The sequence below is a fragment of the Notolepis coatsorum genome, assembly GCF_963971535.1.
Source record: "Notolepis coatsorum genome assembly, chromosome: 2".
Lineage (NCBI taxonomy): Eukaryota > Metazoa > Chordata > Actinopteri > Aulopiformes > Paralepididae > Notolepis > Notolepis coatsorum.
The window spans coordinates 190,364,510-190,387,753 of record NC_140166.1 but is presented as its reverse complement, the minus strand read 5'-3'; the positions used below and the strand labels follow the sequence as shown (position 1 = coordinate 190,387,753).

The 23,244-nt window shown below is 47.5% G+C and overlaps 1 protein-coding gene across 1 annotated transcript in view; it reads right to left on the bottom strand.

The window, feature by feature from the left end:
• Positions 1 to 23,244, bottom strand: part of polrmt (polymerase (RNA) mitochondrial (DNA directed)) — a 142,162-nt gene that overhangs the window by 9,423 nt on the left and 109,495 nt on the right. The window contains exons 17-20 of the mRNA XM_084309294.1: positions 18,662 to 18,760; positions 16,922 to 16,994; positions 7,543 to 7,634; positions 1,406 to 1,479 (exon numbers count right to left, since the gene is read on the bottom strand). Coding sequence (XP_084165420.1) covers positions 1,406 to 1,479; positions 7,543 to 7,634; positions 16,922 to 16,994; positions 18,662 to 18,760 — 338 coding nt within the window. The remainder of the gene's footprint in view (positions 1 to 1,405; positions 1,480 to 7,542; positions 7,635 to 16,921; positions 16,995 to 18,661; positions 18,761 to 23,244) is intronic.

The following is a 23,244-nucleotide window of genomic DNA, read 5'->3' as shown; positions in this document are numbered from 1 at the left end:
TCTCCCAGGACAGAAGGCTGAAGTGAAGTCAGTAGACATGTGGGATTATCCCTCAATTCATACAGGAGGAAGCCGACTGCTGCAACAGTGTGAGGAGGCGGAAACAGATGCTCTATTATATGACACTATTTTATAATGATGCTCTATTATTTGCAAAAGCGCTGTGCAACCTTGTGTGTTTACAAGGGGGGTGGGTGTGACAGGGACTGCTGCTCTGCTAGGCTAGTTCTGTCCTGTCATGTTCCCTCGACATAGAAGACAGTGTGAAGGAAAGGACAATAGTAGCCACAGAGAGGGAATGTGCGTGTGCAAGAAAGGAAGAGATAGATGGGGAGAGAGAGCAGAGCAGAGGAGACTAATTATAACATAATTTTCCAAAATTATTGTCTTGCGAAATCTGGCAAAATTACCTGTTAAATCTAGTGTTTATCTTATCAACATATTTGGTGAATATTGTCATGCCAGAGATATGCTTCATGTTTCCTGTATAACATAGACTCTCACTTCAATATCCATATGAATAGCCATAGACCCTGGAGACCAATGTGTGGACTAACGGGGAGGAGTCCTGTTAGTCCTGACAGTCCTCAAAACAAGAACCTACTAGAGGATAGATGCAACACACAGAGACACAAACACAACGATGCACACAGCGCCGCGGACACGCCTGCCTGGTCTCAGGCTTGTAAGCTGATTATCCAGAGGAGGGACACAATTAATGGTAATCAATTTATGCAACCCTGTTCCCAGGGCCAAGCAATGGGTAACGGCACTGACCGTGAAGCAGACAGTAGTCATGCAAGAACAAACTGTCCGCCTGACAGACTGATAGACCTTTATAGTCCAAGCAGCAACAGTGACAGTGAACAGAAAAATACAGCAATGGAAAGACAGCCAGACACAATGAATCAATCTGAAGGAAAAGGGGAAACTGCACCTTTACCTTGGCTCAATGCCTTTCAAGCATACAGAGAAATCCGACTTGGGACCTAAGCCGAAAATTTCTTTTTTGGTCTCCCTCACAAGCTTCTCCTGTTCGGATCAAAGGTAGTCAGGGGACCCACTCTGGGACAATCAACACCATGGTACAGTGTGGGCAATGGGCACAGCAGACCACTGCAATTAGCTCCCATCAAATCCACCCATGCCCAGTCTTGTGCTGAGATACTGAGATACTAAGGTCCAATTAGCACAAAACACTGACTAATAGAACAGGGATAGACTGTACAACTGTACAATCATCCAATTAAATAACAAGAATGCCAGCCGGGGCCTGCAACCACAAACAGGCCTTCAGGACACGAAGAGTCCTCTTCTAACCAATTAGAAAGAAGCACAGAGAGACAATAGTCCACTAAGCGGGAGTTTGAGACCCAGAGGGCTAAGTATAAGGTGTCGGACTGACCTGTCTGGGGCACCTTGGCCAGCATCTTCATCATGGCCTGGTACTCCTGAAGCCTCTTGTTTTTCACGTCCGGCCTTGGGGGAAAGGATGAGAGAAAAAAAAAAGTATCTTATGTTGTGGGACTTGTACAGCACTTTGGTCAACTTTGTTGTTTTTAAATGTGCTCTATAAATCAAGTGGATTGGATTGGATTAATTAATTAAATTAATAATGCTCTCCGTTACACAGCCAACGACATTACATTACATAATTATGTTGCAACCTTCGTCTATAAAGCAAACAATTACAGTATATAAATATTTATATGTAGTTAATAGAGACAAATGCAAAATTCAACTTAATTACCGGTAAGCACGTTTTATTAAGACATGTTTGTATATGGGTCGGGACACTGCTGCTGACTGGGTGTCTTATCAAACACAGGTAAAACCAAATACTCAGTCAGTGCTGTAAAGTTTAAACCTTTTTAAATCTTAGACAAATGAAACACTGCTTTTATGAAATATTGTTTCAGTGTAAGCCGTCATTTAAGGCTTTATAAAGGCGCAAGATTTTGCAGGTACAAATTCTTTTTTATTAATATTTTTTTTTGTCATTTTTTTCCCCGTTCTAATCCTGTGCCCATCGAACGAAGCTTCAAAGTATTTAAGACAGCCCTACAGATCTCACACAGTACGACACAGACAGACAGAATGATACAGATCTCACACAGTACGACACAGACAGACAGAATGATACAGATCTCACACAGTACGACACACAGACAGAATGATACAGATCTCACACAGTACGACACACAGACAGAATGATACAGATCTCACACAGTACGACAGACAGACAGAATGATACAGATCTCACACAGTACGACACACAGACAGAATGATACAGATCTCACACAGTACGACACAGACAGACAGAATGATACAGATCTCACACAGTACGACACAGACAGACAGAATGATACAGATCTCACAGTACGACACAGACAGACAGAATGATACAGATCTCACAGTACGACACAGACAGACAGAATGATACAGATCTCACAGTACGACAGACAGACAGAATAATTTTTTTTTTTATCCACTTTTTCTCCCATTTTTCTATATTTTTCTCCCATCCCAATTTCGTATCATCCAATTCAACCCTCCCCTGTCACGAACGCTGTTTCTTGCCTCCCACAAGCCGGCTGCAATGTGGACTAAGTCATACATAGCACAAGTCCCCTCCGGTACTTGAGGTAACAGCAGTCGCATCTTTTCACCTGCGCAGCTCGATCTCTCAGTGTCGAGGAGTAACGCGTGGGAGGCTCACGCTGCCCCCGACACTTCCTGATTCTACTGCGCAGGCGCACCAACCGACTTGTAGGAGTCGCTTGTTCACAACGTTCGATCCCCACCCTTCAGTTTTCCCTCCCCGTAATACGGCCAATGTGTATTACTGCGGACGACCAGCTAAACTGAAAACTATGTGGAGAGCTGGATTCGAACACGCGAATCCTAGCGTCTCCACACTGGTGGCGAGTGCCTTGCCCACTACACCACCTAGCCGCCCATACAGACAGACAGAATTATACAGATCTCACACAGTACGACACAGACAGACAGAATGATACAGATCTCACACAGTACGACACAGACAGAATGATACAGATCTCACACAGTACGACACACAGACAGAATGATACAGATCTCACAGTACGACACACAGACAGAATGATACAGATCTCACACAGTACGACACACAGACAGACAGAATGATACAGATCTCACAAAGTACGACACACAGACAGAATGATACAGATCTCACACAGTACGACACACAGACAGACAGAATGATACAGATCTCACACAGTACGACACAGACAGACAGAATGATACAGATCTCACTCACACAGTATGAGCACAGTCACAGAATGATAAAGATCTCACACAGTAACGTAACAACATAAATATGGTACACACAAAGAGAAATGATGGCATCAGACATTTCTAACAGCATGTCTACTACAGCTACAGGCAGAGCCATCCATCCCCACGCATTTTCTTGCATTCTTTTCCACAGACGAATAGACAGATGATGATGATGATCCATAAGTACATCTGGGAAACTAATACTAATTTCTTTCTTATTTTAATTGTTTCATTTTACAGCATCTTCCGGTTCCTGGGGCCTTGATTTAATCACGTCAGGAGGTGGTCAGATACAAACTGTGATTTAAATAAACACACTTTATTAAGCATTATTTATTTGCCTCTATCTTAGGTCAGGAGAAAAACAACATTGTGGTTAAGAGGTATAGTTTACTGGTAATACATGTGAATGAATGAATGAATGAATGAATGAATGAATGAATGAATGAATGAAAACGTTTATTTAAAATGGACACCACAGCTACATTGGACCAGCCACAGTGGACAGACCAGATGCGTTGTTTTGCGTGTTTGTGTGCTAGTTTTCAACACTAGTCCATTGAGGCTTTTCTAAAAGATATAATAAAATTAACAGTAAAATACAGAATTAAAATCACAAATCAGAACAAATATTTTCCAGAGCAAGTGTCCAAGAGTGTGGTTAAGAGGTATAGTTTAATGGTAATACATGTGGTTAAGAAGTATAGTTTAATGGTAATACATGTGGTTAAGAGGTATAGTTTAATGGTAATACATGTGGTTAAGAGGTATAGTTTAATGGTAATACATGTGGTTAAGAGGTATAGTTTAATGGTAATACATGTGGTTAAGAGGTAGTTTAATGGTAATACATGTGGTTAAGATGTAGTTTAATGGTAATACATGTGGTTAAGAGGTAGTTTAATGGTAATACATGTGGTTAAGAGGTATAGTTTAATGGTAATACATGTGGTTTATAGGTAGTTTAATGGTAATACATGTGGTTAAGAGGTATAGTTTAATGGTAATACATGTGGTTAAGAGGTAGTTTAATGGTAATACATGTGGTTAAGAGGTAGTTTAATGGTAATACATGTGGTTAAGAGGTATAGTTTAATGTTAATACATGTGGTTAAGAGGTAGTTTAATGGTAATACATGTGGTTAAGAGGTAGTTTAATGGTAATACATGTGGTTAAGAGGTATAGTTTAATGGTAATACATGTGGTTAAGAGGTAGTTTAATGGTAATACATGTGGTTAAGAGGTAGTTTAATGGTAATACATGTGGTTAAGAGGTATAGTTTAATGGTAATACATGTGGTTAATAGGTAGTTTAATGGTAATACATGTGGTTAAGAGGTAGTTTAATGGTAATACATGTGGTTAAGAGGTAGTTTAATGGTAATACATGTGGTTAAGAGGTATAGTTTAATGGTAATACATGTGGTTAATAGGTAGTTTAATGGTAATACATGTGGTTAAGAGGTAGTTTAATGGTAATACATGTGGTTAAGAGGTAGTTTAATGGTAATAAATGTGGTTAATAGGTATAGTTTAATGGTAATACATGTGGTTAATAGGTAGTTTAATGGTAATACATGTGGTTAAGAGGTATAGTTTAATGGTAATATGTGGTTAATAGGTAGTTTAATGGTAATGCATGTGGTTAATAGGTAGTTTAATGGTAATACATGTGGTTAAGAGGTATAGTTTACTGGTAATACATGTGGTTAATAGGTAGTTTAATGGTAATGCATGTGGTTAATAGGTAGTTTAATGGTAATACATGTGGTTAAGAGGTATAGTTTACTGGTAATACATGTGGTTAATAGGTAGTTTAATGGTAATACATGTGGTTAAGAGGTGCAGTTTAATGGTAATATGTGGTTAAGAGGTAGTTTAATGGTAATACATGTGGTTAAGAGGTATAGTTTAATGGTAATACATGTGGTTAATAGGTAGTTTAATGGTAATACATGTGGTTAAGAGGTAGTTTAATGGTAATACATGTGGTTAATAGGTAGTTTAATGGTAATACATGTGGTTAAGAGGTAGTTTAATGGTAATACATGTGGTTAATAGGTAGTTTAATGGTAATACATGTGGTTAATAGGTAGTGTAATGGTAATACATGTGGTTAAGAGGTAGTTTAATGGTAATACATGTGGTTTATAGGTAGTTTAATGGTAATACATGTGGTTAATAGGTATAGTTTAATGGTAATACATGTGGTTAAGAGGTAGTTTAATGGTAATACATGTGGTTAAGAGGTATAGTTTAATGGTAATACATGTGGTTAAGAGGTATAGTTTAATGGTAATACATGTGCTTAAGAGGTATAGTTTAATGGTAATACATGTGGTTAAGAGGTAGTTTAATGGTAATACATGTGGTTAAGAGGTATAGTTTAATGGTAATACATGTGGTTAAGAGGTAGTTTAATGGTAATACATGTGGTTAATAGGTAGTTTAATGGTAATACATGTGGTTAATAGGTAGTTTACTGGTAATACATGTGGTTAAGAGGTATAGTTTACTGGTAATACATGTGGTTAAGAGGTAGTTTAATGGTAATACATGTGGTTAAGAGGTATAGTTTAATGGTAATACATGTGGTTAAGAGGTAGTTTAATGGTAATACATGTGGTTAAGAGGTATAGTTTAATGGTAATACATGTGGTTAAGAGGTATAGTTTAATGGTAATACATGTGGTTAAGAGGTATAGTTGAATGGTAATACATGTGGTTAAGAGGTATAGTTTAATGGTAATACATGTGGTTAAGAGGTATAGTTGAATGGTAATACATGTGGTTAAGAGGTAGTTTAATGGTAATACATGTGGTTAAGAGGTATAGTTTAATGGTAATACATGTGGTTAAAAGGTAGTTTAATGGTAATACATGTGGTTAAGAGGTATAGTTTAATGGTAATACATGTGGTTAATAGGTAGTTTAATGGTAATACATGTGGTAAAGAGGTACAGTTTACTGGTAATTAGAATGTGCTGTTGCTTGTGAAATACTTCACCCTGCATTGTATCTTGCACCCTGCCTGTGGCTACTCTAAAGGGATATGTGAGAATAGAAGATTAATTCTGCATACAATTTGTCAAACTGGCAATGCATATTTGCATTTTACAAGGGAGTAAACAATCAGATTTCAGCATGGACAATGGAGAATTAAATTAAATACAGATACATAATAACATAAATCGGGATGTGAGGGCCTTATTTGATGGTTTTCCCTCTCAGCATGACTGTGATTATCTCTGATAAGCATTGTGTGTAAGCATTGTGTGATGCTCCTGACAAACAGGAGGAGGAACAGAGAGAGGAGGAGAAAGGGGGATAGAGGTATACAAGTAACTCTATCCCAAACAATCAACCAAGCAGTTCCCCAGACTATTCTGTCTTCTATGAAAGATATATATATAGATATATATATAGAGAGAGAGAGAGAGAGAGAGAGAGAGAGAGAGAGAGAGAGATAGAGAGAGAGAGACAGAGATAAAGCGTGTGAGAGAGAGAGGAGAGGAGACAGAGATAGAGAGAGAGAGAGAGAGAGAGAGAGAGAGAGAGAGAGAGAGAGAGAGAGAGAGAGAGAGAGAGAGAGGAGAGCAGAGGTGGAACCAGAGGAATGTAAAAGGAAGTTGAAAGTGAAGGGTTAGTGGAAGGAGGGACTGAACAGAGTGAGAGAGGGACATTAAATACAGAAAAATAATAACTTAAATCTGGATGTGAGGGCCTTATTTGACGTTTCTCTCTCTCAGCATGACTGCGATTATCAACTTGAATCATGCTTACCAACAGTTTTGCCTGTTTTATTGCAACACAAAAACTAACAATCTAAGAAGGGATCCCCCCTTGAACGGCCCTTCTAAGGTTTCTCTCCTCCACATTGCCTGTGGTGCATTTTTTCCTATTGCTAGGTTTTAGTGAGTTTTTCCTTACCTTCGCGTAGGGTATGTCTGGGAGTGTTGCATTTATTTTAAAATGTTTGTACTTTATGGTGTTTTTGTGTTGTTCTTCATTTATTGTGATGTTTCTTCTTGACTTGTTTAAAGAAGACGTGTCCGGCCCATGGGGACATTAACGTGTGTTGTCGGGCCTTACAAATAGATTTGATTATCTCTGATAAGCATTGTGTGTGTGCGATGTGCGTGTGTGTGTGTGTGTGTGTGTGTGTGTGTGTGTGTGTGTGTGTGTGTGTGTGTGTGTGTGTGTGTGTGTGTGTATAGACTCACGTGAGCCCAGTGCAGTATTTCTGTAGCAGGGAGGTGGACATCTCCTGAAGGATGGGCTGGCTGTGGAGGGCCACAAACTGCTCCCGACACATCTGACAAACAGAAGAATGAGGAGGGAGGAGGAACAGAGAGAGGAGTTGGGGAGGAGGAACAGAGAGAGAGGAGTTGGGGAGGAGGAACAGAGAGAGAGGAGTTGGGGAGGAGGAACAGAGAGAGAGGAGTTGGGGAGGAGGAACAGAGAGAGGAGTTGGGGAGGAGGAACAGAGAGAGAGGAGTTGGGGAGGAGGAACAGAGAGAGAGGAGTTGGGGAGGAGGAACAGAGAGAGGAGTTGGGGAGGAGGAACAGAGAGAGGAGGAGTTGGGGAGGAGGAACAGAGAGAGAGGAGTTGGGGAGGAGGAACAGAGAGAGGAGGAGTTGGGGAGGAGGAACAGAGAGAGGAGTTGGGGAGGAGGAACAGAGAGAGGAGTTGGGGAGGAGGAACAGAGAGAGGAGTTGGGGAGGAGGAACAGAGAGAGAGGAGTTGGGGAGGAACAGAGAGAGAGGAGTTGGGGAGGAGGAACAGAGAGAGAGGAGTTGGGGAGGAGGAACAGAGAGAGGAGTTGGGGAGGAGGAACAGAGAGAGGAGTTGGGGAGGAGGAACAGAGAGAGAGGAGTTGGGGAGGAGGAACAGAGAGAGGAGGAGTTGGGGAGGAGGAACAGAGAGATGAGTTGGGGAGGAGGAACAGAGAGAGAGGAGTTGGGGAGGAGGGACAGAGAGAGGAGTTGGGGAGGAGGAACAGAGAGAGAGGAGTTGGGGAGGAGGAACAGAGAGAGAGGAGTTGGGGAGGAGGAACAGAGAGAGGAGTTGGGGAGGAGGAACAGAGAGAGAGGAGTTGGGGAGGAACAGAGAGAGAGGAGTTGGGGAGGAGGAACAGAGAGAGAGGAGTTGGGGAGGAGGAACAGAGAGAGGAGTTGGGGAGGAGGAAGAGAGAGGAGGAGTTGGGGAGGAGGAAGAGAGAGGAGGAGTTGGGGAGGAGGAACAGAGAGAGAGGAGTTGGGGAGGAGGAACAGAGAGAGAGGAGTTGGGGAGGAGGAACAGAGAGAGGAGTTGGGGAGGAGGAACAGAGAGAGGAGTTGGGGAGGAGGAAGAGAGAGGAGGAGTTGGGGAGGAGGAACAGAGAGAGGAGTTGGGGAGGAGGAACAGAGAGAGATGAGTTGGGGAGGAGGAACAGAGAGAGAGGAGTTGGGGAGGAGGACAGAGAGAGGAGTTGGGGAGGAGGAACAGAGAGAGAGGAGTTGGGGAGGAGGAACAGAGAGAGAGGAGTTGGGGAGGAGGAACAGAGAGAGGAGTTGGGGAGGAGGAACAGAGAGAGAGGAGTTGGGGAGGAGGAACAGAGAGAGAGGAGTTGGGGAGGAGGAACAGAGAGAGAGGAGTTGGGGAGGAGGAACAGAGAGAGGAGTTGGGGAGGAGGAAGAGAGAGGAGGAGTTGGGGAGGAGGAAGAGAGAGGAGGAGTTGGGGAGGAGGAACAGAGAGAGAGGAGTTGGGGAGGAGGAACAGAGAGAGAGGAGTTGGGGAGGAGGAACAGAGAGAGGAGTTGGGGAGGAGGAACAGAGAGAGGAGTTGGGGAGGAGGAACAGAGAGAGAGGAGTTGGGGAGGAGGAACAGAGAGAGGAGGAGTTGGGGAGGAGGAACAGAGAGAGAGGAGTTGGGGAGGAGGAACAGAGAGAGAGGAGTTGGGGAGGAGGAACAGAGAGAGAGGAGTTGGGGAGGAGGAACAGAGAGAGAGGAGTTGGGAGGGAGGAGGAACAGAGAGAGAGGAGTTGGGGAGGAGGAACAGAGAGAGAGGAGTTGGGGAGGAGGAACAGAGAGAGGAGTTGGGGAGGAGGAACAGAGAGAGAGGAGTTGGGGAGGAACAGAGAGAGAGGAGTTGGGGAGGAGGAACAGAGAGAGAGGAGTTGGGGAGGAGGAACAGAGAGAGAGGAGTTGGGGAGGAGGAACAGAGAGAGGAGTTGGGGAGGAGGAACAGAGAGAGAGGAGTTGGGGAGGAGGAACAGAGAGAGGAGGAGTTGGGGAGGAGGAACAGAGAGAGAGGAGTTGGGGAGGAGGAACAGAGAGAGAGGAGTTGGGGAGGAGGAACAGAGAGAGGAGTTGGGGAGGAGGAACAGAGAGAGAGGAGTTGGGGAGGAGGAACAGAGAGAGGAGTTGGGGAGGAGGAACAGAGAGAGAGGAGTTGGGGAGGAGGAAGAGAGAGAGAGGAGTTGGGGAGGAGGAACAGAGAGAGAGGAGTTGGGGAGGAGGAACAGAGAGAGGAGGAGTTGGGGAGGAGGAACAGAGAGAGGAGTTGGGGAGGAGGAACAGAGAGAGAGGAGTTGGGGAGGAGGAACAGAGAGAGGAGTTGGGGAGGAGGAAGAGAGAGGAGTTGGGGAGGAGGAAGAGAGAGAGAGGAGTTGGGGAGGAGGAACAGAGAGAGAGGAGTTGGGGAGGAGGAACAGAGAGAGAGGAGTTGGGGAGGAGGAACAGAGAGAGAGGAGTTGGGGAGGAGGAACAGAGAGAGGAGTTGGGGAGGAGGAAGAGAGAGGAGTTGGGGAGGAGGAAGAGAGAGAGAGGAGTTGGGGAGGAGGGACAGAGAGAGAGGAGTTGGGGAGGAGGAACAGAGAGAGGAGTTGGGGAGGAGGAACAGAGAGGATGAGTTGGGGAGGAGGAACAGAGAGAGGAGGAGTTGGGGAGGAGGAACAGAGAGAGAGGAGTTGGGGAGGAGGAACAGAGAGAGAGGAGTTGGGGAGGAGGAACAGAGAGAGAGGAGTTGGGGAGGAGGAACAGAGAGAGGAGGAGTTGGGGAGGAGGGACAGAGAGAGAGGAGTTGGGGAGGAGGAACAGAGAGAGGAGGAGTTGGGGAGGAGGAACAGAGAGGATGAGTTGGGGAGGAGGAACAGAGAGAGAGGAGTTGGGGAGGAGGAACAGAGAGAGAGGAGTTGGGGAGGAGGAACAGAGAGAGGAGTTGGGGAGGAGGAACAGAGAGAGGAGGAGTTGGGGAGGAGGAACAGAGAGAGGAGGAGTTGGGGAGGAGGAACAGAGAGAGAGGAGTTGGGGAGGAGGAACAGAGAGAGAGGAGTTGGGGAGGAGGAACAGAGAGAGATGAGTTGGGGAGGAGGAACAGAGAGAGAGGAGTTGGGGAGGAGGAAGAGAGAGAGAGGAGTTGGGGAGGAGGAACAGAGAGAGAGGAGTTGGGGAGGAGGAACAGAGAGAGATGAGTTGGGGAGGAGGAACAGAGAGAGAGGAGTTGGGGAGGAGGAACAGAGAGAGGAGTTGGGGAGGAGGAACAGAGAGAGAGGAGTTGGGGAGGAACAGAGAGAGAGGAGTTGGGGAGGAGGAACAGAGAGAGAGGAGTTGGGGAGGAGGAACAGAGAGAGAGGAGTTGGGGAGGAGGAACAGAGAGAGAGGAGTTGGGGAGGAGGAACAGAGAGAGAGGAGTTGGGGAGGAGGAACAGAGAGAGAGGAGTTGGGGAGGAGGAACAGAGAGAGAGGAGTTGGGGAGGAACAGAGAGAGAGGAGTTGGGGAGGAGGAACAGAGAGAGAGGAGTTGGGGAGGAGGAACAGAGAGAGGAGTTGGGGAGGAGGAACAGAGAGAGAGGAGTTGGGGAGGAGGAACAGAGAGAGGAGTTGGGGAGGAGGAAGAGAGAGGAGGAGTTGGGGAGGAGGAAAGAGAGAGAGGAGTTGGGGAGGAGGAACAGAGAGAGAGAGGAGTTGGGGAGGAGGAACAGAGAGAGGAGTTGGGGAGGAGGAACAGAGAGAGGAGTTGGGGAGGAGGAACAGAGAGAGGAGGAGTTGGGGAGGAGGAACAGAGAGAGAGGAGTTGGGGAGGAGGAACAGAGAGAGAGGAGTTGGGGAGGAGGAACAGAGAGAGGAGTTGGGGAGGAGGAAGAGAGAGGAGGAGTTGGGGAGGAGGAAGAGAGAGGAGGAGTTGGGGAGGAGGAAGAGAGAGGAGGAGTTGGGGAGGAGGAACAGAGAGAGAGGAGTTGGGGAGGAGGAACAGAGAGAGAGGAGTTGGGGAGGAGGAACAGAGAGAGGAGTTGGGGAGGAGGAACAGAGAGAGGAGTTGGGGAGGAGGAAGAGAGAGGAGGAGTTGGGGAGGAGGAAGAGAGAGGAGGAGTTGGGGAGGAGGAACAGATAGAGGAGGAGTTGGGGAGGAGGAACAGAGAGAGAGGAGTTGGGGAGGAGGAACAGAGAGAGAGGAGTTGGGGAGGAGGAACAGAGAGAGAGGAGTTGGGGAGGAGGAACAGAGAGAGAGGAGTTGGGGAGGAGGAACAGAGAGAGGAGTTGGGGAGGAGGAAGAGAGAGAGAGGAGTTGGGGAGGAGGAACAGAGAGAGGAGGAGTTGGGGAGGAGGAACAGAGAGGATGAGTTGGGGAGGAGGAACAGAGAGAGGAGTTGGGGAGGAGGAACAGAGAGAGAGGAGTTGGGGAGGAGGAACAGAGAGAGAGGAGTTGGGGAGGAGGAACAGAGAGAGAGGAGTTGGGGAGGAGGAACAGAGAGAGAGGAGTTGGGGAGGAGGAACAGAGAGAGAGGAGTTGGGGAGGAGGAAGAGAGAGAGGAGTTGGGGAGGAGGAACAGAGAGAGAGGAGTTGGGGAGGAGGAAGAGAGAGAGAGGAGTTGGGGAGGAGGAACAGAGAGAGAGGAGTTGGGGAGGAGGAACAGAGAGAGAGGAGTTGGGGAGGAGGAACAGAGAGAGAGGAGTTGGGGAGGAGGAACAGAGAGAGAGGAGTTGGGGAGGAGGAACAGAGAGAGGAGGAGTTGGGGAGGAGGAACAGAGAGAGAGGAGTTGGGGAGGAGGAACAGAGAGAGAGGAGTTGGGGAGGAGGGACAGAGAGAGGAGTTGGGGAGGAGGAACAGAGAGAGAGGAGTTGGGGAGGAGGAACATAGAGAGAGGAGTTGGGGAGGAGGAACAGAGAGAGAGGAGTTGGGGAGGAGGAACAGAGAGAGAGGAGTTGGGGAGGAGGAACAGAGAGAGAGGAGTTGGGGAGGAGGAACAGAGAGAGAGGAGTTGGGGAGGAGGAACAGAGAGAGAGGAGTTGGGGAGGAGGAACAGAGAGAGGAGGAGTTGGGGAGGAGGAAGAGAGAGAGAGGAGTTGGGGAGGAGGAACAGAGAGAGAGGAGTTGGGGAGGAGGAACAGAGAGAGAGGAGTTGGGGAGGAGGAACAGAGAGAGAGGAGTTGGGGAGGAGGAAGAGAGAGAGAGGAGTTGGGGAGGAGGAACAGAGAGAGAGGAGTTGGGGAGGAGGAACAGAGAGAGAGGAGTTGGGGAGGAGGAACAGAGAGAGGAGTTGGGGAGGAGGAACAGAGAGAGAGGAGTTGGGGAGGAGGAACAGAGAGAGAGGAGTTGGGGAGGAGGAACAGAGAGAGAGGAGTTGGGGAGGAGGAACAGAGAGAGAGGAGTTGGGGAGGAGGAACAGAGAGAGGAGTTGGGGAGGAGGAAGAGAGAGGAGGAGTTGGGGAGGAGGAACAGAGAGAGAGGAGTTGGGGAGGAGGAACAGAGAGAGAGGAGTTGGGGAGGAGGAACAGAGAGAGGAGTTGGGGAGGAGGAAGAGAGAGGAGGAGTTGGGGAGGAGGAAGAGAGAGGAGGAGTTGGGGAGGAGGAAGAGAGAGGAGGAGTTGGGGAGGAGGAACAGAGAGAGAGGAGTTGGGGAGGAGGAACAGAGAGAGGAGGAGTTGGGGAGGAGGAACAGAGAGAGGAGTTGGGGAGGAGGAACAGAGAGAGGAGTTGGGGAGGAGGAACAGAGAGAGGAGTTGGGGAGGAGGAACAGAGAGAGAGGAGTTGGGGAGGAGGAACAGAGAGAGAGGAGTTGGGGAGGAGGAACAGAGAGAGAGGAGTTGGGGAGGAGGAACAGAGAGAGAGGAGTTGGGGAGGAGGAACAGAGAGAGGAGTTGGGGAGGAGGAACAGAGAGAGGAGTTGGGAGGAGGAACAGAGAGAGAGGAGTTGGGGAGGAGGAACAGAGAGAGGAGTTGGGGAGGAGGAACAGAGAGAGGAGGAGTTGGGGAGGAGGAACAGAGAGAGGAGGAGTTGGGGAGGAGGAACAGAGAGAGGAGTTGGGGAGGAGGAACAGAGAGAGAGGAGTTGGGGAGGAGGAACAGAGAGAGAGGAGTTGGGGAGGAGGAACAGAGAGAGAGGAGTTGGGGAGGAGGAACAGAGAGAGGAGTTGGGGAGGAGGAACAGAGAGAGGATGAGTTGGGGAGGAGGAACAGAGAGAGGAGTTGGGGAGGAGGAACAGAGAGAGAGGAGTTGGGGAGGAGGAACAGAGAGAGGAGTTGGGGAGGAGGAACAGAGAGAGAGGAGTTGGGGAGGAGGAACAGAGAGAGGAGTTGGGGAGGAGGAACAGAGAGAGAGGAGTTGGGGAGGAGGAACAGAGAGAGGAGGAGTTGGGGAGGAGGAACAGAGAGAGGAGTTGGGGAGGAGGAACAGAGAGAGAGGAGTTGGGGAGGAGGAACAGAGAGAGAGGAGTTGGGGAGGAGGAACAGAGAGAGGAGGAGTTGGGGAGGAGGAACAGAGAGAGAGGAGTTGGGGAGGAGGAACAGAGAGAGGCAGAAGGGGAGGAGGAACAGAGAGAGAGGCAGAAGGGGAGGAGGAACAGAGAGAGAGGAGTTGGGGAGGAGGAACAGAGAGAGGAGGAGTTGGGGAGGAGGAACAGAGAGAGAGGCAGAAGGGGAGGAGGAACAGAGAGAGAGAGGAGTTGGGGAGGAGGAACAGAGAGAGGAGGAGTTGGGGAGGAGGAACAGAGAGAGAGGCAGAAGGGGAGGAGGAACAGAGAGAGGAGGAGTTGGGGAGGAGGAACAGAGAGAGAGGAGTTGGGGAGGAGGAACAGAGAGAGAGGAGTTGGGGAGGAGGAACAGAGAGAGAGGAGTTGGGGAGGAGGAACAGAGAGAGAGGAGTTGGGGAGGAGGGACAGAGAGAGAGGAGTTGGGGAGGAGGAACAGAGAGAGGAGTTGGGGAGGAGGAACAGAGAGAGAGGAGTTGGGGAGGAGGAACAGAGAGAGGAGTTGGGGAGGAGGAACAGAGAGAGGATGAGTTGGGGAGGAGGAACAGAGAGAGAGGAGTTGGGGAGGAGGAACAGAGAGAGAGGAGTTGGGGAGGAGGAACAGAGAGAGAGGAGTTGGGGAGGAGGAACAGAGAGAGAGGAGTTGGGGAGGAGGAACAGAGAGAGGAGTTGGGGAGGAGGAACAGAGAGAGAGAGGAGTTGGGGAGGAGGAACAGAGAGAGGAGGAGTTGGGGAGGAGGAACAGAGAGAGAGGAGTTGGGGAGGAGGGACAGAGAGAGAGGAGTTGGGGAGGAGGAAGAGAGAGAGGAGTTGGGGAGGAGGAACAGAGAGAGGAGTTGGGGAGGAGGGACAGAGAGAGAGGAGTTGGGGAGGAGGAACAGAGAGAGGAGTTGGGGAGGAGGGACAGAGAGAGAGGAGTTGGGGAGGAGGAACAGAGAGAGGAGTTGGGGAGGAGGGACAGAGAGAGAGGAGTTGGGGAGGAGGAACAGAGAGAGGAGTTGGGGAGGAGGGACAGAGAGAGAGGAGTTGGGGAGGAGGAACAGAGAGAGGAGGAGTTGGGGAGGAGGAAGAGAGAGAGGAGTTGGGGAGGAGGAACAGAGAGAGAGGAGTTGGGGAGGAGGAACAGAGAGAGAGGAGTTGGGGAGGAGGAACAGAGAGAGGAGTTGGGGAGGAGGAACAGAGAGAGGAGTTGGGGAGGAGGAACAGAGAGAGAGGAGTTGGGGAGGAGGAACAGAGAGAGGAGTGGGGAGGAGGAACAGAGAGAGAGGAGTTGGGGAGGAGGAACAGAGAGAGAGGAGTTGGGGAGGAGGAACAGAGAGAGGAGTTGGGGAGGAGGAACAGAGAGAGAGGAGTTGGGGAGGAGGAACAGAGAGAGAGGAGTTGGGGAGGAGGAACAGAGAGAGGAGTTGGGGAGGAGGAACAGAGAGAGAGGAGTTGGGGAGGAGGAACAGAGAGAGAGGAGTCGGGGAGGAGGGACAGAGAGAGAGGAGTTGGGGAGGAGGAACAGAGAGAGAGGAGTTGGGGAGGAACAGAGAGAGAGGAGTTGGGGAGGAGGAACAGAGAGAGAGGCAGAAGGGGGATAGAGGTATACATGAAGTCACTCTATCCAAAACAATCAACCAAGCAGACTATTCTGTAGCAGACTTTGACTAGATGAAAGATAGATGGTGGGTGGAGAGAGAGAGATAGAGAGACAGAGAGAGAGAGAGAGAGAGAGAGAGAGAGAGAGAGAGAGAGAGAGAGAGAGAGAGAGAGAGAGAGAGAGAGAGAGAGAGAGAGAGAGAGAGAGATGAGAAGGAAGGGAATATGCATCAATATGGGTCATTAGCCCCCCAATTGAAGGCCTGCCTGAGGACTGGATTGTTTGGTGCTAATAGATGCGTCATCTGCTAAGGTGTAGACCAAGATATTGAATGCCCTGTCCCTGTCTCTGTGTTCAATTGGCTATGTAATGAGGAGGATGTCCAATCAACCCTGTCAGGGTTCAGCTCCTCTGAGATTAGACATTAAGACATAAAACTCTAAACTTGGTTCAGAAAGAAAAATCGACAGGAAATCTTATAATTATGCTAATCTGGCCCATTTATAGCATTGAGTCTCAGTGTGGACCCGTTGACAATGTAAAGTCACCAGGGATGGACAGACAGAGGTGTTCCACTGTGGGACAGAGACATACAGTATGGGAGATTCAGATCTTTATTATCATGTCATTTACACCTTTACAGCACAATTATTTTTGTCCCGGCTCCTCGGCCCTGCAGCGACGTCAATAACATAACAATAGAAATAGCATGAAAGTATCAGCTAAAACAACACTTAAATACAATATACTTATAATACAATAATGACAGTATGGTAAAGTTGCAGCATAAACAATGATAAAATAACACTAGATTATAATACGAGAGTCACAATCTGGGTGTAGTGTGTGCAAAATAGCAGAAGAAATAACGATAAGGTTAGCTCTGAGTCATAGTATAGACACAGTACGGGTGTAGTCTGTGCAAAGTGTGCTTGTAATACAAGACTCAGTCTGCCAGCAGCACCATAGATGTATAGATATATAAATGTAGATGTATGTTGCAGTGAGGGTTGGTGTCTGGCATGCCCCTCTTTGTGTTGGACCCAACTGTTGCCTGTTTGAAGTGCTGCACCATTTAGTTTTGAGTTGAAAATGTTTTGAACGTTTTAGAAGAACTAGAAGATGACCACTGGTGAAGGAAATAGTACAAATACAACACAACTGACGATGACGAGGATGATGATGATGATGATGATGATGATGATGATGATGATGAAGGTAGATGGTGAAAGAATGGAGAGAGGGGAGGGGTGTAGTCGTTTTGTGTGTTGTGTATTATTCTATACCTTGTTCATGGTGTCCACTGTGAGGGCATGGGTCCAGAAACAGTCATGTACTGAAACAAATGTCAGGCCAGCACTGGAGAGGAGAGGAGAGGAGAGGGGATGGTTTGGGTTTGGAGCAGAAGAGAGGGGTTAAGAGAGGAAGGGAAGGGAGGAGCGGAGAGGGTTTGGAGGAGAGAAGAGGGGATGGTTTGGGTTTGGAGGAGAGGAGAAGAGAAGAGAGGAGAGGGTTTGGAGGAGAGGAGAGGGGTTAAGAGGGGAAGGGAGGAGAGGAGAGGGGTTAAGAGGGGAAGGGAAGGGAGGAGAGTAGAGGGGTTAAGAGGGGAAGGGAAGGGAGGAGAGGATAGGAGAGGGGTTAAGAGGGGAAGGGAAGGGAGGAGAGGATAGGAGAGGGGTTAAGAGGGGAAGGGAAGGGAGGAGAGGATAGGAGAGGGGTTAAGAGGGGAAGGGAAGGGAGGAGAGGATAGGAGAGGGGTTCAGAGGGGAAGGGAAGGGAGGAGAGGATAGGAGATGGGTTAAGAGGGGAAGGGAAGGGAGGAGATGATAGGAGATGGGTTAAGAGGGGAAGGGAAGGGAGGAGATGAGAGCAGAGGAGACGATACGAGGTGGAACCAGAGGAATCAAGAATGTAAAAGGAAGTTGAAAGTGAAGGGTTAGTGGAAGGGAGGGATTGAACAGAGTGAGAGAAGGAGAAAGAGAGAGCGAGGGAACATCTGTTATAATGTGAATAGCATTAATGAAATGGTAATTGCAGAAAGCATACAGTAGCGTGAGTCAGTCTTTAGCCAGTGGAAGTCTTTTCAACATCAAGTAGTACAACAACTGGGAGCAGGTCCATTCTGTGAAAACTCTCTCATATGATGGACGGACCATTTCCTGACAGGGTTATTAACCTGATAAAAGCATTTTAATATAAGGGGTAAAGATTGTCAGAGCTAGACGTTGTCATAGGAGTCAGTGGAGAACACAGTTCTGATCCCATTTTGATGAAACTTTGCACATAAGTTGACAGGATGCCAAGGACCTGCATTCTCAGGTCTGGGCTCTTTGACAGCCTGTCCTGATAGCTAGCTACATACAGTATCATATAGTGATCTGTGATGACTATCGCCCTGTAGCTCTCACCTCCATAGCCATGAAGTGCTTTGAGAAGCTAGTGAAGGCGACCTCTGCCAGTGGTTCTTGGTCTTCCCGACAGGAAAACCCCAAGTGGTGAGAGCAGGTAACTGCACCTCCTCATCCATCACTCTCAACACAGGGGCCCCCCAGGGCTTTGTTCTGAATCTGAGCCCCCTCCTCTACTTGCTGTACACGCGTGGCCGTGTTGCAAAGCACAACAGAAACACCACCATTACGTTTGCTAACGACACAGCTGTGGTGGGCCTGATCTCTGCAAACAATGAGAGGGCCTACCTGGGAGAGGTAGAGAACCTGGCACTGTGGTGCCAGGAGAACAGCCTCTCCCTGAACGTCAGCAAACCCAACGAAGTGCTTGTGGATTTTAAGAGGTCGGGGGCTAGGGACTACAGCCCCCTCAGCATCTACGGGGCACCGGGCGGTCAAGAGAGTGAACAGTTTCAAGTACCTGGGAGTCCACATATCTGATGACTTGACATGGACCACACACAAATTTGACAGTGTAGCGAAGAAGGCACGGCACTCCGGAGCCACTGCCACCCCTGTGTGTGTGTGTGTGTGTGTGTGTGTGTGTGTGTGTGTGTGTGTGTGCGTTTGCAAGTATACCTGTAGCAGTGGAGAGAGGTCAGCATCATGTGTGTGGAGTCCAGAGAGTGAATGAAGTTGGGTGGGAAGGCATTCTTCTGTTTCACTGTGTCTGGTCTCCTGGGTAGGGAAGAACAGGGTTAGAGGTCACAGGGTTAGAGGTCACATGGGTAGGGAAGAACAGGGTTAGAGGTCACAGGGTTAGAGGTCACATGGGTAGGGAGGAACAGGGTTAGAGGTCACATGGGTAGGGAGGAACAGGGTTAGAGGTCACATGGGTAGGGAGGAACAGGGTTAGAGGTCACATGGGTAGGGAGGAACAGGGTTAGAGGTCACATGGGTAGGGAGGAACAGGGTTAGAGGTCACAAACACTCTCCAGCATCAGTGGTGGTGATGATGAACTTCTATATATATAGCATGAATAGCTGATGACAATCTTTAGCACAGAGCACCAGAGGGTAATAGCTTGGGCCCAACCTGGAACACAGGCTGGCTGCCAGTGAGCGGAAGTACGGCCTAGAATCTTGAAATATCTAGATCGGCTACTCAATCGGTACAGTATATATCAATCTGTCACTGAGCGTTTAGCCTATAGCCAATGGAAATGCTAGAAATGGTCATGTGTGGCTTGAAGAACCAATGGAAAATTCCTATCATTTCTCTATACTCCGAGAAGTATAGTGCGCTCCGCAGATTTTTTATAAAATGGCAAAAAGACAAAGAGGTATAATGTTCAACAAACTTTGGAACTTGTTGGGGATGTTGAGGATGAACCAGATCATATAAATGAAAAGGACTCTGAGCCAGATAGCTGGGACAGTGATGATGACAATAATCGTGAAGGATTTGATGCTTTTGAAGCTATGGTTTGAAGTGGTCTGAGAACTATATAATTTATTGTGCAACATGTGTATAACTATGCTATTTGGATAAGATGCAGAGATGGAGCCCACAGAAAAGGAGGAGAGCTATATGATGGAGGGGCCTTTTTATGTTTATATTATGTTATTATGTTATTTGATACTATCTTGTCTAGCACAGTCTCTGGAGCGTAACAGTAAGAAGCATTTTGTATGAAAGTATTCTGTACTTCTGTATGACAACTATTAAAGAACTTGAACTTGAACTTGTGTGTGTGTGTGTGTGTGTGTGTGTGTGTGTGTGTGTGTGTGTGTGTGTGTGTGTGTGTGTGTGTGTGTGTAGGGCAATATTGGTCCAAATATGAAGGCAACACCAAAATGTATGTATTTTCACATTGTCTGCTAGAACAATATCCAAATAAATTGTGTACTTGCACCAAATTTCACATGGAGATTCAAAACATTTTTTTTTTAAATTTATGTCAAATATTGTATGCTCACACAAAGGTCATCTATGATGGTGACTTAAGGTTTACACTGCACCAGAAATAAAAGGTACAACACTTGATACTGACTCAAAGAATAAGCTCAGAATTGGCAAAAATACAAAACTATGTCCTGTCTATGTAGGCTTTAGAGGGTTTAATTACATGTTCATCTATCATGTAATTAACAGTACAATGTGAAACAATATAATCGTTTAAAAGGTGCATTATGTAGTTTTTTGTGAGAGTCCGAGAAGTGGAAAAATTGTGAGTTAAATTTTCACAACTGAATAAACAAATTGTCCTCAGAATTGATTGATTGATTGATTGAAAATTGGGTAGGCGGGGTGGGGGACTGAACATTGGAGGGGGTTGGGTTTGGACATTTACAGGGGCCAGTTTCTAATTGCAGTCTCCCGTAGTTGCTCTTTGAGAGTGGTTTTGAAGGTGGGTAGTGATTCACATTCCTTTACAGCTGTGGGTAGGGCGTTCCACATTGATGTGGCATAATTGCTAAACATGTTTAGTCCCTTGTTTGAGCCGAATCTGGGTTTAACATGATTTGTGGAGCTCCCTCTGGTGTTGTGGTCATGGTATCCACTGACCTTTGGGAAGTATTTTGACATGTACATGGGTACCTTTGTGGTGTAGTGTATCTTGTAGACCAGGCCCATTGCAAGTTGCTGTACTCTGTCGTCTACTCTAAGCCATCCTAGGTTGTCAAAGTGAGCAGGGGTGAGGTGGGTTCTTGGAGTAAGGTCAAGCAGTAGTCTGACCAGTTTGTTTTGAGATGTTTGTAATTTTGTTTCTAGCGCTCGACACTTTGATGACCATTGTTACTCAGCTGATAGAGTTGTACCCTTCCTGCTGTCTTGTTGTACAAAACATGTAAGTCACTTTGGATAAAAAGCGTCAGCTAAATGACAAAATGTAAATTGAAACCACTAGAGATTCTAAACTGTTTCCTATTGCACTTCTCCGAAGAGGAGACAAGAGAGAGCATGAGAAGAAGAGAGAGAGAGCAGGAGAAGAAGAGAGGCTATGAAGGCTGTCACCACATGAGAAACCATTCCGCCTGCGGATCTATTTACATACCCTGATGCTGTAAAGCTGGGGCTTTTTTGGGAGGTTTAATTACAGCAAGTGTGAGTGTGAGTGCATGCGCCCCTCTGTGCCGCGAATGTGTGTGTGTGTGTGTGTGTGTGTGTGTGTGTGCCTTCATGCGTGTTCTAAGTGAGACCTGGAGAATATCTGGCGAGGAGAGGGATGTCAAGTTTGGCTCAGCCTATGAAAAGCGGATGTATTCTCTGACAGCAAATTTCAAGTTTAAAGCGAGAGACTCTCTGTAAGTGGCGTCCCTTCTCTTTCACCCTCCCTCTCTTCCTCCCTCCTTCCTCTCTCTCTGCCTCACACTCCCCTCACTGGCATCCTCTCTTTCATTCTCCTTCCTCTCACTCTCCTTTCTCTCATCCCTCCTCTCTCTGCCTCACCTTCCTTCTCACTCTGGCTCCCTTTTTAGACCATCCCTCTCACCCTCCCTGATATCCTCCATGCAACCCTTTCTCTCACCCACCCTCCCTCCCTCTCATACTCCCTCTCACTGTCCGTTCCTCCCATCCTCTCAGCAACCCTCCCTCCCTCTCACCCACCCTCCCTCCCTCTCCCTGTCCCTGTCCCTCTCCGTTCCTCCCACCCTCCCTCTCACTCTCCTCGGCTGCCTGTTGGTGGAGGAGCCTGTCTGTCTGTCTCATCTCCCTCTGGCCTTCTTCCTCTCTGTCATCGTTTCCCATTCTCCATATTTCCACTTGTTTGCTCGTAACCTGTTCTCTAAACCTCTCTCTCTCTCTCTCTCTCTCTCTCTCTCTCTCTCCCTCTTACCCCCCTTCCTGTGATATCTCAAATGTTGTGTCAGCACCAGCACATGCAGTACTGCCTAGGCTGTCAGGGTATATACTGTAGCCTTCTGACTACAGATAGTTCAGACGCCACTCCAGACGTAGGGTTGGTTATCAAAAACTGAGTACCAATCGGTTCTGGTTCCAACATACTTCGATACTACCCCAGACCCAATCATCCATGCACTTATATTGTGTGGAGCCAGTGTGGAGCCATATGTTTGATGTGAGATTCTGGTTTTCAGGGGCAGGTCAGAGGCTCTGATAGAACAAGAATTGCCATTCACCAAGTGTCAATTGGTGATTTGGTGTTTCCATGGTATTTATAAAGAAAAAGGCTGGATTAGGAACTGGCATCGCTTTCAAGTATCGGTTTTGGCACCGGGATCAAAAACATTTAAACGAAACCCAACCCTATGCGAACATCACTGCTGACAGGCTGAGGCCACAGCCTCTGGCTATTAGGTTTCATACAGTAGCTCCATGAGGAGACTGTGCATTGATTTTCAACTTATTGTGATCAAACCTTGAGTATTAAGTGGCACCATATCTGAAATAATTTGCGACTAACTATGCACAAATGGAAAGCTGAGATGATTACTAGACTTCTGATGTAACTTATATCATGTAACTTGATTTATATGTACTCTGTCTATCATGGGTTCCAGCATGACTGTTCCTGTTACTATTATTCAGCTGAATAGAAACACAACACTCTGAATACTGAAGAAAGTTGTTCATTCAAATTCCAAACTGAGACTGAGGACAAACTGAGTTTCACTGAGCTATTCCCTGGCACTGGTACAGACCACTTGTGACATATCCCATGCCAAGAGTGGTGGGATTTCAGCCCAAATGCCACTGTTTGCCACTAGCGAAAGGTTTGGTGACAGCGGTATAGTCTGGTGACAGCGGTATAGTCTGATGACAGTGGTATAGTCTGGTGACAGTGGTATAGTCTGGTGACAGTGGTATAGTATAGTCTGGTGACAGTGGTATAGTCAGGTGACAGTGGTATAGTCTGGTGACAGCGGTATAGTCTGGTGACAGCGGTATAGTCTGGTGACAGTGGTATAGTCTGGTGACAACAGTGGTATAGTCTGGTGACAGTGGTATAGTCTGGTGACAGTGGTATATATAGTCTGGTGACAGTGGTATAGTCTGGTGACAGTGGTATAGTCTGGTGACAGTGGTATAGTCTGGTGACAGTGGTATAGTCTGGTGACAGTGGTATAGTATAGTCTGGTGACAGCGGTATAGTCTGGTGACAGTGGTATAGTCTGGCGACAGTGGTATAGTATAGTCTGGTGACAGTGTTATAGTCTGGTGACAGTGGTATAGTATAGTCTGGTGACAGTGGTGT